Source organism: Euleptes europaea, chromosome 17 (genome assembly GCF_029931775.1).
Source record: "Euleptes europaea isolate rEulEur1 chromosome 17, rEulEur1.hap1, whole genome shotgun sequence".
Lineage (NCBI taxonomy): Eukaryota > Metazoa > Chordata > Lepidosauria > Squamata > Sphaerodactylidae > Euleptes > Euleptes europaea.
In genome coordinates this window covers 36572901-36590102 of record NC_079328.1, presented here as the reverse complement: position 1 = coordinate 36590102, position 17202 = coordinate 36572901, and the positions used below count along the sequence as shown (strand labels likewise).

The 17202-nt window shown below is 48.8% G+C and overlaps 1 protein-coding gene across 1 annotated transcript in view; it reads left to right on the top strand.

Annotated features, from left to right (window-relative positions):
* Positions 1 to 2057: 2057 nt before the first annotated feature.
* Positions 2058 to 17202, top strand: part of RIPOR1 (RHO family interacting cell polarization regulator 1) — a 33658-nt gene continuing 18513 nt past the window's right edge. Inside the window, exons 1-12 of the mRNA XM_056862705.1 lie at positions 2058 to 2181; positions 3933 to 4085; positions 6045 to 6123; positions 6567 to 6590; positions 8612 to 8665; positions 9872 to 10024; positions 10125 to 10188; positions 10807 to 10850; positions 12614 to 12739; positions 12839 to 12987; positions 13546 to 13675; positions 15734 to 16447. Of these exons, the coding sequence (XP_056718683.1) occupies positions 2081 to 2181; positions 3933 to 4085; positions 6045 to 6123; positions 6567 to 6590; positions 8612 to 8665; positions 9872 to 10024; positions 10125 to 10188; positions 10807 to 10850; positions 12614 to 12739; positions 12839 to 12987; positions 13546 to 13675; positions 15734 to 16447 (1791 nt within the window). The 5' untranslated portion in view covers positions 2058 to 2080. The remainder of the gene's footprint in view (positions 2182 to 3932; positions 4086 to 6044; positions 6124 to 6566; positions 6591 to 8611; positions 8666 to 9871; positions 10025 to 10124; positions 10189 to 10806; positions 10851 to 12613; positions 12740 to 12838; positions 12988 to 13545; positions 13676 to 15733; positions 16448 to 17202) is intronic.

Here is a 17202-nt window from a genome sequence, read left to right as displayed (position 1 = left end):
CCAGCTTGGCGCGCCTGGTTTCCACATGCTCTTACATAATTCTATCTGTGTAACTGCCCAGTCTTCAAGGCTTAGCACCAGTTCTTCCTTGTTAAAATGAAAGCCTTGTGATGAAGATGCAAAGCAGTTCATCATCCTATGCCCACCACCGAGATGTCAGAACTGGGAGTATCTTGTTCCAAGGATTTGTAGCGTGCTGGTTGTCTGGTCTGGTTCAGGCCCCTGGTGGTAAAGTCTGCCTTGGAATGTTCCTCTGCTTGGAAGACTCCATGCAGTTGGAAAGCTAGTGTAGTGGATAAAGGTTCTGCCCTCTTTCTTTGTTCACAGTGCTGGTTGTCTGTTTGCGAGGTGTTTTTAACTAGAAAGAGCATTCCAAAACTTGTTTGTTTGTTTATTTTGGCTATTTTATACCCTGCTTTTCACCACAGGGGAGACCCAAAGCAGTTGACAATACGTTTATTTGCTTCGTTTATTCTCCTCTTTTCTCACTGAGGCATGAGGCAGGTTACACAATTATTGTTCTCCTCTGTTCTCCTCAGCTCCATTTTATTTCACATCAACAACTCGGCAAGGTACATGCACATGAAACTGTCTTATACTGATCCGAACCATTGGTCTGTCAAGGTCAGTATTGTCTACTCAAACTGGCAACAGCTCTTCAGGGTCTCAGGTAGAGGTCTTTCATCTCACTTCCCCTTTTAACTGGAGATGGTGGGGATTGAACCTAGGACCTTCGGCATGCAAAGCAGAAGCTCTTCCACTGAGCCAGAGCCCCTCCTCAAAGTTATGTTTGGCTGAGATAGAGTGAGTAGCCCAAGGTCACCCACGGAGCTTCCATGGTATAGTGGGTATTTGAACCTGGGTCTCCCAAATCCTAGTCTGGTCTTCTGTGCACCTTCAGTACATTCTACCACCTCGGGTCTTTGCCACCTCATTCCTCTTTCTTTACGTATGGGAGGGGCTGTGGCTCAGTGGTAGAGCATCTGCTTGGCATGCAGGTAGGTGATGTGAAAGATCTCTGCCTGAGACCTTGGAGAGCCACTGCCAGTCTGAGTAGAGTAGACAATACTGACTTTGATGGACCAAGGGTCTGATTCAGTATAAGGCAGCTTCATGTGTTCATGTGTTCATGTGAACCAAGCTGAGATGGGATCCGAATTTATCCAAGCTTAGAATTCAGTCCACAGATCCCTTCCCCCAACTGTTTCTTTCTTAAAATGGCTGAATCAGTCATCTTCAATACATGATGTTCTTGCAAGTTTCTATTCAGCAATAGATTCTTGAGGGTTGGGAGCAGCTCCCTTTGGCCCTCAACCAAGCCCCTGGCTTTTGGGTATCTGGGCTCTGTAATCGCTGTTGATCTTGGGTGATATGTTACTTTGGGCATCAGTCTTGGCTGAGTGTGCCATTTATAAATACTGAATCAGGCATGCCAGAGGTAGAGGCATCCTCCGTGGAGGAAGGCAGGATTCTGGGAGTTGCTTGGTCGGTGTGGTTCCTGCTCCCTTTCCTTGGGGATAGGAGCTAGCAGTTGCCAAAAAGATATGGGGAAAAAGGAAGTCAAGGAAAAGAAACTTGATAGACGAGACTGGCTTCTCAATTCCGACCAGCCTGGTTCCCCCAGGCAAATGTGATCAAATGGTGAAAACTTAAGAAATTAGGGGGAATTTTTACAAAAATTGTAAATTAGGAAAAGAATGGATTGGGGTGGGAGTGCCAATACGTATCCGTGTCCCAGACCTGCATGACTCTGTGATTTGGGCTCTTTCACACTTGCTGAGTAACACACTTGCAACCCTCATTCAGTGCACGTTTGCGAGTGGATTTTGCCATTCCACACAGTAAAATCCAGCTACAAAGTGCATTGAAAGTGAATTGAAAGTGCATTATTCGGCATGCCATTGTGTCAGCATGCTAAGGAGGGTTGGTGCCTATTCAGGAAATAGTTTCAGCTCTTGTGCATTGATTCCCCCATTTATTTTTTCTCTGTCCCGTCGACGGTTCCATCGGCCATCACCTTGTGCTTACGCTGCTTTCTGCTTTCCTCTTTGCAGGGAGACCCTCCCGGTGCAGCTCGACAATGTCGCTCTCGGTGCGGCCCCAGCGACGCAGCCTGGCTGTCAGGATCAATAGGAGCCAGTCATTTGCAGGCGTCAATTCTACCCAGGACAAAGGATTCAGGTAGGCTCAGGAAAAGCTTCTTGGATGGGATAGGGTCGGGCACTTAGTATGAAGCCTGGAGTTGTGTGGTGCTCATCTGGCTGGTCTGGCTGTGATAATTTGCTCCTTTTCCATTCTCCTGCCCCAGTGATTTAAAGTGGTCCACAACACATTTATCTTTAACTAGTTTGCTTAAAGACTCTTTGCTGGCATCCCCATTTTCTTTCTTGGTGTAATTCAAACAGCTGGTGTTGACCTATAAACCCAAACAGGGGCGTGGGGCTTGAATACCTGAAGGGGATTCCCTTCTTCTGCCTGACCTCATGTTTTCATCTGAGGTCATCAACTGAGGCTCTGTTCTACAGCTAGCATGGTGTAGTGGTTAAGAGCTGTGGTTTGGAGTGGTGGACTTTCATCTGGAGAACCAGGTTTGATTCCCCACTCCTCCACATGAGCGGCAGACACTAATCTGGTGAACTGGGTTAGTTTCCCCACTCGTACACATGAAGCCAGCTGGGTGACCTTGGGCTAGTCACAGCCCTTAGAGCTCTCTCAGCCCCACCTACCTCACAGAATGTCTGTTGTGGGTAGGTGAAGGGAAGGTGATTATAAGCCAGTCTGATTCTTCCTTAAGTGGCAGAGAAAGTTGACAAGGGGCTTTCAGGTAGTTGAGAAGCAGAGGTGGTTTGCCATTGCCTTCCTCTGCCAAGTCTCCCTTGGCAGCCTCCCATCCAAGTACTGACCATGCTTATCTTCTGAAATCTGACGCGATTGGGCTATACCACGCTGCCTTCCCTCCGCAGGCATAATGGTAATTCAATTCAATAACCTTTAATAGGCATAGTACAAAAAACAGCTCATACAGATTCTCATGAATGAGAACAATTCACACAAATCCCTGCTGAACAAACCAGGCCCCCTACAGAGTATACAATACAATTTAGTGTAAAATATATACAATGTACCATATTTTGGGGTTAAAGAAAAGGTTATAATAAAGGATTAAAGTCATCTAACTATCCTGCCAGACTGTGATATAATAAACAATGATGATGATGCATAATGGTACATATAGCCCACAAAATCAGAGTACATTGCACTAAAAACACAGTATAATTCAGACAGTAAAGCAGGAATTACAAGATTGTAAAACAATGCAGTGAAATGTTATACTGCATGCAATCAGCAGCGTAATAAAGAATAGAGAATAATGCAATAAACATTGCATAATTCATATCTTTGAATTCCACGGGCATTTATATAGCCTTACTTGGTACAATTGCCTTCCTGGACAATAGCATTTAATACGATGGGTAGCCATGTTAGTCTGTCACTACTAGTAGAAAAGTGTAGGACTCCAGTAGCACCTTAAATATTAACAAAATTTCTGACAGGGGGTATGAGCTTTTGTGAGCCACAGCTATCTGAAGAATTGAGCTGTGGCTCACGAAAGCTCATACCCCCTGCCAGAAATTTTGTTAGTCTTTAAGGTGCTACTGGAGTCCTACACTTTTCTACATTTAATACATTTTATAGAATGCTCAAAATGTGGAATTCTTCCAGTTATTGTTAGTCAAGACATTCTACATGATGAGAGCAACAACTGAGCATTCTAGCTGCTGAGAGTTCTTGCTATCGAAAGGGAGCTGGATGCAGACTCTGACATACAAGACAGTTAATTCTTCTGAAACTGTGCCCCCCCTTTTAAAAACAAAGTGAGCTTCTAGTCCTTAGGATCCCAATGCAATGGGGGCTCTTCTTTGTTCTTGCAGGAACTGCCCTGCATTCAGCACCCCGACGGTCTCCAGGAAGTCTAGCTCCAGGGTCAGTAGGATGTTTTCAATGTCTCACAAATCTCCTCCGCCCAAAGTGCCCCAGCCGGAGAGACTCGATGAGGTGTATGAAGCACTCAAGAAAGGAATAACGTAAGTCAGGGGTGGGGAACCTCAGGCCCGGGGGCCGTATGCGGCCCCCGAGGACATTTTTTGTGGCCCTCCGGAGCTCCGGGGCCCTGCTGCAGAGGTGGGGCACAGGGTGGCCCTCCCAGAGGGTGTTCCTGGCTTACAGCGGCGCTGCGGCGCCCTTTGGACCTCCTCTCGCCAACTGTCGGCTGTTGAGCAGCGAGAGGGAGGGGGAAAGAGGCTGGCGGCTCCCGGCTGCAGAGCATGCATGCAGGAGCCGATCGGGCTTCAGGGGGGGGGGCTTTTGTGGGGAGGAGACTCCTCTGGGGAGGAGAGGGCATGGAGACTGGGGCCCAGTCGCACGGTGCCAGCATGCGCGGGTGTGTGTGTGTGTGTGTGGGGGAGGCTTTTCTCTCTTTTCTTCCTCTTTTTCTGTCACTCTTTCTCCTTTCTCTCCCTCTCTTTCTCCCTCTTTTTCTGTCTCTTTCTTTGTCTCCCTCCATCCTTTTCTTTGTCTCCCTCCGTCCTTTTCTTTGTCTCCCTCCGTCCTTTTCTTTCTTTCTCCCTCTCTCTCCATTTCTTTCTCCCTTTCTCCCTCCCTCCCTTTCCCTCTTTCTCTGTTTTCCTTCCTCCCTTGCCGATCGACTGTGGGCTGCGCCCCCCTGACACCTCGTTTGTTCGGGCCCACTGCTGGCTGCCCTTCCGCCTGGGAGGGGGGAGTGGGGGCACCCTGCAGGCCTTCTCTGTGTGGCCTCCCCTGGGGTTTCCAACCTCCAGGTGGTGGCTGGAGACCTGGCAACCCTAGCCTCTTCCCCCCCCCCCCACCGGGAGATCTACACCTGGTATGGCCCCTGAATGATGACATAAATGTGCAAATGGCCCTTGGCAGGAAAAAGGTTCCCCACCCCTGACGTAAGTCATACAGCACCCAGTGCCCCCCCCCCAATGTTTACACTGAAGCTAGTGGTGGAATTATGATGTTGCTAAACCGTGATTCAGCCTGTCCTGTGCACAGATCAGCATGTCTTGCCTTAGATTACATAGTACATATCTGCATTGCCCCCATTGGGTGGGGGGCATGTGGGTTTCTGAATTCCAGTCTGTACTGGTGGCTTACTGAAAAAAGCCCATAGCCCAAAGGACTGGTTGATATAGATAGCTGTGCTGGCATAGCCTATTGCAAGAGTCCCCAACCTTTTTTGAGCCTGAGGGCACATTTGGAATTCTGACACGGTGTGGCGAGCACAGCAACAGAGTTGCTCCCCCAAAATGGCTGCTGCAAGAGGCGGAGCCAACCACAAAATGATTGCCACAGCTGAACTTCAGTAATAGTGCTGTGGTGGCAGCTGCTGCCAAAGCAACATTTTTTTAAAAATCTGCACAGCCAATCTGAGGCCTTGCTGGGCAAAAGCCCTACATAGCCACGCCACTTTCTAAAAAGTTGGGGGCACCCACCAGAAATGGTGTTGGGTGGGCACCGTGGGGCCCACAGGCACCATGTAGGGAACCCCTGGCTTATTGGGCAGCCAAGACAAGGAGGGCTTTTCTTGGACTTTGAGGCCAAGGATAATTTCTTGCAAAGATTAAAGGCAGCTGAATGGGTGGCTTCCTCAGAAAAGCCCATAACCCAGAAGCACTACTGAGCATAGATGGCTGCACTAGCATAGCCTGCTGGGAGTTCTTTCTAGGCTTTGTGGGCAAGGATAATTTCTTGCAAGGATTAGAGGCAGCTGAATGGGTGGCTTCCTCAGATAACCTCATAACCCACAAGCTCTATTCGCTACTGATAGCTGTGCTAGCGTGGCCTATTGGGAAGCCAAGGCAAGGAGAGGGGTTTTTCTTCCCAGGGCTTTTCTGCCAAGGATAATTTCCTGCAAAGTTCCCAGGCAGCTGAACGGGTGGCCAGGATGCTGGTTGTCCTTATCTCCGAAGTTCTCAGGAAGGTCTTTGTTCCTCCTGCTCATCTCGGCTTCTCCTTTACAGTGCTTATGTGGACGTGCATCAGCTCGAGCTGGAAAAACTGAACATCCAGATCCGTGAGTCCAAGAGGAATTCCCGCCTGGTGAGTGAAGGCTTGCCACCCACAGATAATGTTCCCTGCCCACACCAGGCACACCCCGCAGTTCAGAACTGGTGACCACGGAGAAACAACCTGGGAGCCTTCATATTTAACACTTGGCTCGTGCTTGCACCATGCATCTTAGCCGTACCCCCTGCTCTGCCTCTTATTTTTTCAGCCACTCTGATCCAGTGGGAGCTTGCTTGGGATTGTGTCGGTGCTCCATACGCAGGGCATTTTCTCTGTCTCCTCACCCCCTTCCCCAGAACCTGGGTACCCTTTGCTGCTATGGGCAGCAGTTGGCATGGCCTTGGGGGGGTTGGCACACAGCAACAGGGGTTAATGTTGTCACTCATGGTGTGGTATGCTTATGTCACTCACAGTGTTGTATGGTTATTTCGTCTTTTGGAGCTCTGCCCTGAACTTTCTCCTCCTTTCTTATCTAGGGCTTTCTCTACGACCTTGATAAGGTAAGGCCTTGACATGGTAAGGGGAGCGTTGCTTACCTGGGCCTGCATGTGTGGGAGCTCTAGGCCCTGACAGCCTGTTGCATTCTCTATCCCAGGGGTTCCCAACCTTTTTGAGCTTTTGGACATATTTGGAATTCTGACAGGGCATGTTGGCGTAGCAACAAAATGGCTGCCACAGGAGGAGGAGCAATCCACAAAATGGCTGCCACGCCAGTAGTACAGTGTAGATCCTGCTGGGCTGTGGTTGCAGCTGCTGCCAAAGCAACATTTTTAAAAATCTGCACAGCTAATCAGAAGCCTTGCTGGGCAAGAGTCCTACATGGCCCCACCAACTTCCTAAAAACACTTGGCAGGTGCCAGAAAAGGTGTTGGTGGGCGGTGCGGTACCCCGCTCTATCCCACAAATGCAAAACATCGCAGTTTCTGGGACCCTGGACTGTTGTTTTGTATCCCTGCCTTCTCTGGCTAAGATGCTGAAGTTGGATGGCTTCAGCAATGGTCATTGGTCAGGCAACTTCTTTCCTCTTCAACTCCATCCAGACTGTCTTGTTCCACTGCCCCCCTGCCCCCGGACAACAGCTAAATGCCAAACTAGATAGGATGTGGCTTTCATTAAATGGTTTGTGTGACTGAAAAATGCAGTCAAGAGTGTAAGAGCAGTGAACTTCTTACTCTTTCCCCCCTTGGACATCTTCTAGCCCCATCTACTTTCATAGATTTGGGGGGAAAGCTATGAAATCTTTTGTATTTAATGTCATATGCTTGTTTGTATATTGAAGTAAAACTTTTAAAAAACACAGGCAGGTTGACAATAGATGACAGTGGAACAAAAGTACATGAACACCAAGAGTGAAGCATCCCCCCCACAAAAAAATCACTCCAATTCTTAACACTTCTGTCTCCAGTCTGAAATCTGTCTTAGCTCCAGATGGGACAAGCAAATGCAATTTGATCAAGGGGGGAAACCATCTCTCTCAACACCTTTCACTTTTTTTCCTTTTACTGTTTTGGCTCAGCAACGCCTGAGTGGAAGCCGCTCTTTCTGAGAAGATACTCTGGCTAGCAGAAGGGTGTATAGCTTCTTCCCTTGCCAGAGAGATGCAAGAAAGGGTGACTAAATAAACAAAGGCGGGACTCCCCTTCGCCCTTTGTTTCCCTTTCAACTTCACAAAACTCTGTTTTACGGTAGATGGAAGGGCTCCAGCCACTTTGAGGAGGGGTCGTGACTCACTAGTAGAGCGTGTGCTTTGGAACTCAGCTTCAAGCCCTAGCTGTCCCAGTCAAAAGGATCTTGGGTACCACATCTAAGAGATTTAGCTAGAGACTCTGTGAAGAGGCTGCCAGTCAGTGTAGTTGATACTGGTACCTTTTCTGGATGTAACTGCTGCTTCACTTGTCTGTTTTCCCCAGAGATGTTCTACAATCACCTTGGCCTATCCTAAGGTAGAGCATCACGGTTTAAATCAGGGGTGGGGAACGTCAGGCCTGGGGGCCGTTTAAGGCCCCCGAAATCATTTGGTCTGGCCCTTCGTGGGTCCTGGCAGATCTCTAGCACAGAAGGATCGAAGACTGGCGATCCGCCTCCTCCCACGGACCAGAACAGCCTCTATTCAAGGCAGATGTGAGTTTGTTTTGCCGAGAAAAGGAACCTTTTTTTCCCCTTGCAGAAGAGTCGTTAGCGATGGAGCTGCTAGGACCGCCCAAGAATATAGCAGGCTAATTTTTAAGTTGATACTTTTGTATGGCCCGCAAATGATATTATAAATATCCAAATGGCCCTTGGCAGAAAAAAGGTTCCCCACCCCTGGTTTAAATGCTGCATTTCCTTTCTCCAGGACATGAGCAACACCATGAATTTCTCACTCCAAAACCAGCAAGCGCACCCATTAAACCACCGATGTTTCTCACAAATGCCACTAGAGCCCTTTGAGGGGAAGCCTGGGAGCATGAAGGATTTCCTTGTCAGTTGTTTCCTCTCCCAGTCTTATGAGTTTTTGTCGTTGTTTTTTTTAATTCCACAGCAAGTGAAGTCAATCGAGCGGTTCCTGCGCCGACTAGAATTCCACGCTAGCAAGGTACCGGACATTTCTGAGTGGGGCGTTGCGAAAGAAAATTCTGCACTAGCAATCAGCTGTGCCTTTGTGACCTTCTGCACATTATGCAATTCGAGCAGATTTGAGTATATGTTTTGAAACTCTCAGCTCCTCAAGAGACAACACAGGCGGGGGGGGGGGATGACATATTGCAGCGTCGAGCTGAGCATGTCATGCAATAAGGGCTAGGTATTTGCTTTGAAGAGAGATTACAATGTCATGATGTGATTTCTGCCCTTGCATCGTGCGCTGTGACTACACAAAGCCATGACTTTTCCACGCCTACTCTTGCTTTGCTCTGGGATACCTGTCTGCATAAAAATGCATTGTTGGTTTATCGTATGCCCCCCAGGTCTAGCATTATGTCCCCCACACTAATTGAAGGGAAGGACAGTGTGGATCTAGCCGTTAGTGACTACGACTAGGGAGACCTGGGTTCAAATGCCCACCCAACCAATCTGGATGTTACAAAATACAATGGTGGAGGAGAGAGAGATGTTTCCAACCATTGTGTTAAAGGCCTCTTCTCACCAGCATCCCCAGTGCTCTAAGCAGGCAGGCAAGTAGTTGGTGCCGGTGGTGTTAGGTAGCACTCTAGTTCCTCTGAGAAAGTTAAAAAAAGATGTCACTCCATTGGAATTACAAGATCAGCCAGCTTCCATAGCAGAGTGGGGATCTGAACCTAAACTTTCACTTCCTAAGTTCATCTCATAAGCCAACATGAAAGCCTCTCGCCATGGCTGTATGTCTGGCGATGCTGCACAATCACAGCAAAATATCAAACATTTGCAATTTATGTTTGCAATTTGCATGTGCAATTTGCAATCAGTTGCCATCTGATATATTTTTAAACTTTTAATTAATTTATTTTTATTCTTCATTTATGCCCCTACTTTTCTCCCCAAAACTCCCCAAAACACCTTACAACATGGTTCTCCTCTCGGTTTTATCCTCACAAGAACCCTGTGAGGTAGGTTAGGCTGAGAGTGACTGACAGACCCACAGTCACCCAGCAAGCTTCCATGCCAGAGCGGGGAATTGAACCTGGGTCTCTCAGATCGTAGTCTTATGCTGTAACCACTGCACCGTTCTGGTACTCCTGGCCTTGCCACAGCCTCACATTTTGCCTCACAGGCCCTGTGGCCTCTCCTGTGACTTCTGTGCATTCTTTGATTTTTTAAAACCTAGATAGATGAGCTCTACGAGGCCTACTGCATCCAACGGCGGCTCCGGGATGGGGCCCATAACATGGTCAAGGCCTACACGGCCGCCTCGCCCAGCAGCAAGGAAGCCCGTGAGAGTTTGGCCGAAGCCAGCAAAGGTTACAAAGAGTACACAGAGGTAAGCCAAGTTGGGAAGAGGAGGAGGGAAGGCACCGGAGGCGAGCGTTTCTAAGCTGGTGGCGTTTAACAGGCTGCTATTGGATGTCTTTCCTTGACAGACCATGTGCCTGTTGGAGAGCGAACTGGAGGGTCACCTGGGAGAGTTCCACATCAAAATGAAAGGTACCAAGTCCCTGAGGGAGGGGGGCATAACTGTATTTCACACACAAACTTGTGGACATTTTGACGGCCATTTTGTGATAGAGTACCCTGGTGGTAGGGTTGCCAGGTGCCAGCTGGTGGCAGCCAAACCCCTGGCAATTGCCCCCTCTGCCCGCTGACCACCTGAGGGTTGGCGGGCAAAAGTGCACACGTGTGTGCATACCGCGCGCGAGACTTCCGGTTCTAAACTTCCGGTTCCGCCTTGCGAGGGCCCTTTACCTCTTAGTTTGAGTGGTAAAGGGCTGCTTTACCTCTCAAACTAAGAGGTAAATGCCCTTTGCGAGGCGGAACTTTAAAGCGTCGGCGCTTTAATGCAAAAGCCTCCCGCAGGAGGAAAAGAGGGACCTGGCAACCCTACCTGGCGGCCATTTTGTAATAGAGCACCCTGGTGGCCATTTTGTAATAAAAAATGTGGCTTGGCGATGCGATTTTGAATGTTGGGAGGAAAGAGAAAAGAGGGCTCCTTAACACTTAACACTTCCTTCACCAGCTCCTTTTCTACTCCACCGCCTCTGGTTCACAAAAGCTGTGAAGAAACTGGGGTGCCTGCTCTCACTCTTTCTCCCATTTCTCTTGCAGGGCTGGCCGGCTTCGCTAGACTCTGTCCTGGGGACCAATATGAGGTTTGTGAAGAAGGGTCAGGGTTCAGATCACATTGCTGAGGAAGGGATTTAGATGATGGGGTAGAGATTTAACAATGCTTGGCTGGTGCTTCAACAAGCTGGTTTGAGGTGGGGGATCTGTCTCTCTCACTGCTTGAAGTATTGCTCGGTAACAGCCAGGGTGAATTGGCCCCCTCTTTCGTATTATCCTTCCCCCTGGCTCTGGGGAAGTCCTTGCAGGCTGCATCTCAACATGGGCTTGGTTTAGGACCCACACCCAGGCTTTTAATGAAGGGAAATCCCCTTTCAGATAGACAGCTCGAATAATGCACTTTCAATCCACTTTCAATGCACTTTGAAGGTGGATTTTACTGTGTGAACTGGCAAAATCCACTTGCAAACAATTGTTAAGGTGCAGTGAAAGTGGATTGAAAGTGCATTATTTGGGCTGTGTAAATAACACCTTTGCCTCTGTGGTAACGATTGTGTTGAATCCATTGTAGATTTTATGCAGAAATTCGCAGTAAATTTTTAAGGCCTATTTTGACAAATAAGTTAAATTCTTTTGACTCCCCTAATGCTCTTTTTCTATTGAATAATTACTCGTCTGATATATTGGAGAAAGTGGCACCTTTTCTGATATTTGCTATGGTTTGCTAGTGCCTTCCTCTGCACAGCAACCCTGGTATTCCTTGGTGGTCTCCCATCCAAATACTAACCAGGGCTGACCCTGCTTAGCTTCTGAGATCTGACGAGATCAGGCTAGCCTGGGCCATCCAGGTCAGCATCTTTTAACTCATTTTTGTCCTAACCTTCTCAGCAATGCTTATTTTTAACAATTTGATGTTATTATGTGGTCACTCCATGAATTGATTTTATGCCAATAAAGGAAATTCTGATTGTAACGAAGGGGTTGATCTTTTAAATGGTTTATATGGTCTGTTTCAAGCCTGAGAACTATCTTAACGAGATTCATTTTAAGCGACCAAGTGGCAAGCCTAAGCAGGTCTACTCAGAATCCTACTCAAATTTATTCAGAGGGGCTTTCAGCCAAGTGTTAGGATTAGCTATAGATGTTGTATGTCGCTTTTATGCTCTCTGTGGTTTTTAATGCTGTTTTTAACAAGATAGTTAATGATTTTTGTGCTGTTCTTATGGTTTTGTCATTTTTTGTTTTGTAAGCCGCCTTGAGCAGGTTCTCTGGAGGAGGCAGCATATAAACTTTCTAAACGAATTGATACATCTGAGAGAGCTGCTTGTTATTAAGTCTGCCCAGTTGACTCTTCCTATCTCAGAGAGATTGTGCCAGTGTGGTATAGGGGACGTAGAAACCATGGAGCATATTCTCATCCATTGCCCTTCTTATGAAGAGATTTGTGGCAAATTTATTTGGCCTTGGACTAACAGGCTCTCAGCTCGGAGTCGGAGAGGGCAAGGAAGCTCCTCTCAGATGAAAATCCAAGGGTTTCTGTTGACACTGATCAATTTTGTGCCACCGCGTCCAAAATTAGGCGCAAATTGTTGGGATGACCTGCCTTATTATCTGTGTACATAGTAGTGTCCACCGCGTCCAAAATCAGGTGCAAATTGTTGGGATGACCTTATTATCTGTGTACATAGTAGTGTCCTCTTGGGATTTTATGTAGCCTCCAGTGTATTTTATACTTGGAATTCCTGGTTTTGATATTTAATGTTTAAATGTTTTTCTGTATATGTCTGGCTATGTGCCGTACTGATAAATGACTGCTCAGTTGATTCCAGTGTCCCATCTCACTTTGTGGCAGATCTTCATGAGGTACGGGCGCCAGCGTTGGAAGCTGCGGGGTCGCATCGAAGCAAACAACAAGCAAGTGTGGGACAGCGAGGAGATGATCTTCCTCCCCCTCATCACCGAATTCTTGTCCATCAAGGTAACCAGCACCATCCTGGCTCGGCAGTCCCTTTTCTCAGGAAAGCCTAGCTAGGCCCTTCTGTTCTCACGGGCTCCACCTTTTCCTTCCTCTTCCCAGGTGACAGAGCTCAAGAGCCTGGCCAGTCACGTGGTCGTGGGGAACGTCTCTTGCGAAACCAAGGATTTGTTTGCAGCTCTTCCCCAGGTGGTGGCTGTGGATATCAACGACTTGGGCACAATCAAGCTGAGCCTGGAGGTGAACTGGAAGTGAGTTCTTGGCTGCACCTATTTATTTGTTTATTTCTTTATTAAAACATATACCTATGCTCTCTCACCAGATACATGATTGTGGCACCTCACAATTTCAAATCATTAAAATTAACCATTAAAACCAGCCAATAAAAAGCCCAGCAGCATAAAGGTACATAAAAAGCATTTAGCCCGCTGAGTTTCTCCATTGATAAGCCACAGGGAGGTGCTGTTGGGTAACTGCGGAGACGCTTGAGACGTTGCAGGCCATGGTGGTATTATGTAGTATGGACAGATCTTGTCCCTTTCCTCCAGCTCCACCCTGCTTTTAGAAAGCTGGCTGAGTGAGGTGACCAAGCTGCCCCACGCTGACCTTCCTCTCATACTTACCATCACTAGTCTGAGTGGATTGGGCCTGGTCTACCCATACAGCAAAACCCTCTCCCAACTGGCAGGGTATAAAAGTTGAACCTAAGAGGGGGTTCAGGAGTGTGCTAGGTCTCCTTCCCCTAGATTTCCTTTGTACCACAAGACAGAGGAGGCCAGCCATTCTCACTCTGCATTCCTTTCGTTCAGCCCCTTCGACAAGGAAGACCAGCTGGCGTCTGCGAGCACTGTGAATAAGTCATCCACGGTCAACAAGAGATTCTCCATGTACAACCAGAGCCCGCCGGACACACCCTCAATGCGTGAACAGGCCTTTTATGTGAGTGCTCTCTTTGGGCAAGAGATTTTCAGGGTTATGGGGTGGAGGCAGGTGGGGGTTCTCTGTCTCCCCCCACTCACCAAGAACACGGAATGTATACAACCCAGTGAGTCGCCTATGCGATGCCTTATTTCTCCACTGTGGTATAGTGGTTAAGAGCGGTGGTTTGGAGTGGTGGACTCTGATCTGGAGAACCAGGCTTGATTCCCCACTCCTCCACATGAATGGCGGAGGCTAATCTGGTGAGCTGGGTTGGTTTCCCCACTCTTCTACCGACCCCTTGGTGCTGACGTTTGCCTCTTTCTCTGCACAAGAGCTTTCCACGGGTGACATCACCTAAGCCAAGGTGGGCCTTGCTGGATATTTTCCGGGAGACCCTCCTGGAGAGGCTCCCCCAGAGTTGCTCGTGCAGCGACGTCTCCTCTGTGCAGCTCGGCACAAGGGCACTGCAGGACCCTGTAAGTGGTGGCCTCAGTAGTGTTAGCGTAGCCTCCCGACTTAGAGATGCACGCCTCCTATGTATTAGCCTGTGACTCTACCCACCCCCCATTTGAAGCCTGCTTTAGTAGGACAAAAAGAGCGCTGCTTATCCATTGCTGAAGGGCCCATGTTTCCCTGTACTGCCTGGCAGTAGCGAACAAGAGGTTCCACCTGCCCAACCCGCTTGCCCTGGTGCTTGCTTGCTGCTGCCCCTTCAGGCAGAATGGATGTATTGCAGGCAATTTCATCTGCGTTTTGTAGCTGTAGATGCCTTCCTTGCGTTGCTGGTACAGAAGAGAACCAGTCTTATCTACCAAGCCCATGCTGTTCCTGCTTTCCTCGAGTTTGGGTTTTGGGAGTTGTAGTTTTAGGAAGAGGTGTCTCTTTCCTCCAGGCCTGTTGAGTTATTAGTGAAATGTCAGGAGTGGTGCTGTTACTAGTGTAGTGTTCACACCACCCGATCTGGAGCAGTTCCGTGTGGGAACAGGTAGCTTCAGAAAAGAGGTTCCATCTTTTGCAGGGCCTTCTTCCTCTGTCTGGACATCGTAGCATGCAGTGAGCTGTTTTTTCCTCCATTTGTCTTACAGAACTACAAAGGATTATCATAGCTGCTATATCTCTTTTAGCATGCAACTGTAGTCCCTATTTATTTGAAACAGGCCATATGGTAAAGTAAAGACCTTGGGAGGATATTAGGAAAGATGATCCTTCAAATAGGTAGGGCCCTGGTCTTCAAGGATTTTATTGGTCATAACCAGTACGTTGGGCCCATGGCTGGTTGAGGTAGGTGAGAGAGTTAGAAGTTATATAGAAGTGGTCTTTACATGGGAAAAGCTTGGGTGGATGGCTGGGAGTCAGTGTCCCTGTGTTCTCCATGGAGGTTATGAAGTCAGATAGATTAGAAACAGGCATATGCCCATCTTGTTTCTCAAAGACACCTGGGTGGTTGCACACACACTTTCAATGCACTTTGCAACTGGATTTGACTGTACACAGTGGCAAAAGCCCACTGCAAATTATCGCTAAAGGGCACCGAAAGTAGATTATGCAGCTTGTGCAAAAGTGCTGAACTGTCATTCCAGAAGTGACTGCGAAGTCAGCGCATAACAGCTTCGCATTACTAAAGAGCCCATTTAACACGACCTTTGGTGTTTGCCGCGAAGAATACCCCTAAAGGAACCATACAAAACAACAGAGGCGCGTTAGCTATGCACATGCTAATGGCCTTGCAAACAGGAACAAAGGAGAAGGCAAGTGGGGGCAGGTAAAATGATTCCTTTTGCGTAGGGACTGTGAAAAGGCATTTTTAAAGTCACATTTTTAAAAAGAGCTTTGAGCGAGCATCAAAATTGACCATGCAGAAATGGCCTCTGTGTATTTTCCCCCCCATACAAAATTATTGGCCTTTCAATGAGCTGGCCTGGGGGATGGAGCGGCTCGGCTGTAGTATGTATAAAATGGTACTTAGTTGCCGCTTGTTGGGGCAGGGGTCAAGGAAGGTCTGCGTGCTGCTCTCGTGCATGTGCAGTGTCCCTTGCAACCCTGTCCGCTGATGCCTTGATGCTGTCTCCCCCACAGAACATGCTGCGGCAACAGGAGGAGCTGGAGAACGGGGCGGCCTGGTCCATATCTTCGGAGTCGTCCGACGACTCCTCCAGCCCGCAGCTGTCCGGAAGCGCCCGCCACCCGCCTCCCCGACCTGTCGTGCAGCCTGAAGTGCAAGCTGTGGCGCCCGCCATAGAAATCGCCTTTACACAGCCCGAGGACAAAGACCCGCCAGCCCTGCAGGAGGAGGTGGCAACTGTCGCCAACGGCCACGTGCCCTATGCCCGGACTCTTAGCCAGATCAGCGAGGCCAGCGTGGACCTGCCGGCTTCCGAGGACAGAGAATGTGCTGCCCCTCAAGAGAGAAGTCCCAGGGATTTGCCTACCCTGGAAATGAACTCTGTGGCCCAAGTCGCGGTCTCCACGTTAGATGACCGGATCAGCGAATGTGAAGAGGAGGAGGCCGAGTCTGCCGGGGCCGCCAGTGTGGCAGCCGAGGAAAACGAGGACTCCGTCAGCCAGAGCCAGGAAGATCCACAGCCTAATGCCTCGTTGACTGAGCCCAAGCCTGACGTGATGGGTCTGCAGCCAGTGGGAGTCTCGGAGGTACCGAGGCCCAAACCTGTAGACTGTGGACTCGAGGAGGCTATCGGTTCTCTGGCCTCTGCTCTGGATGACTATCGGGGGCAGTTCCCTGAGCTGCAGTCCCTGGAGCAAGAGCTGAAGCATCTAGAAGGGATTCTTTTGGTAAGAGTAGGAATAATTTGCATGTACTTTTGGCATGTTAAAAACCAAATAACAGTCCAGGCTTTACGCTGGGGTAATGTAAGTTCTGTTACTTGTTCCAGAGTTCTGCCAATGGAAGCTGAATTCTGAAACTTTTGAACATCGGGCGAATTATTTTCTCAATGTGCATAATTTATTCCACTGCAATGAACAGCTGGCCAGGACATGTCCCACACTCTAGGGCAGGGGTGGGGAACCTTTTTTCCACCAAGGGCCATTTGGATATTTATAACATCATTCATGGGCCATACAAAATTATCAACTTAAAAATTAGCCGACCAAGCCCCAAGCAGGCAGCTGCCCCAGATGACTCCTCCCACGCAAGCAAGCAGGCAGGCATCCAACCAGTGGTGCACTCACCCACCTGCTGGCACAGGATGGTCTGTTGCACCAGCCAGCCATAGCCGTCCAGCCACACGCCGGAGTTGCTCCTGCTCTGCATGGTCAGGGCCGGATTCTACAGCTGGCTCCTGCTACCTCTGCCTGCAGGGATGAAATGACACACTGGCTAAGAATTCACACACACCCCCGCGCATTCTGGCACTGCCCCCTTTAACCCCTCCATTGTCGCCACTTCCGCCCCCAGCCCTCTTGTAGTACAGAGCGAATACGTTTCTCCATGGCCCGGGTGGGAAAGGGTTAACACAGTTCCTTGGGCGGTCTTAGCAGCTCCATAGCTAATGACTCTTCTGCAAGGGGGGAAAAGGTTCCTTTTC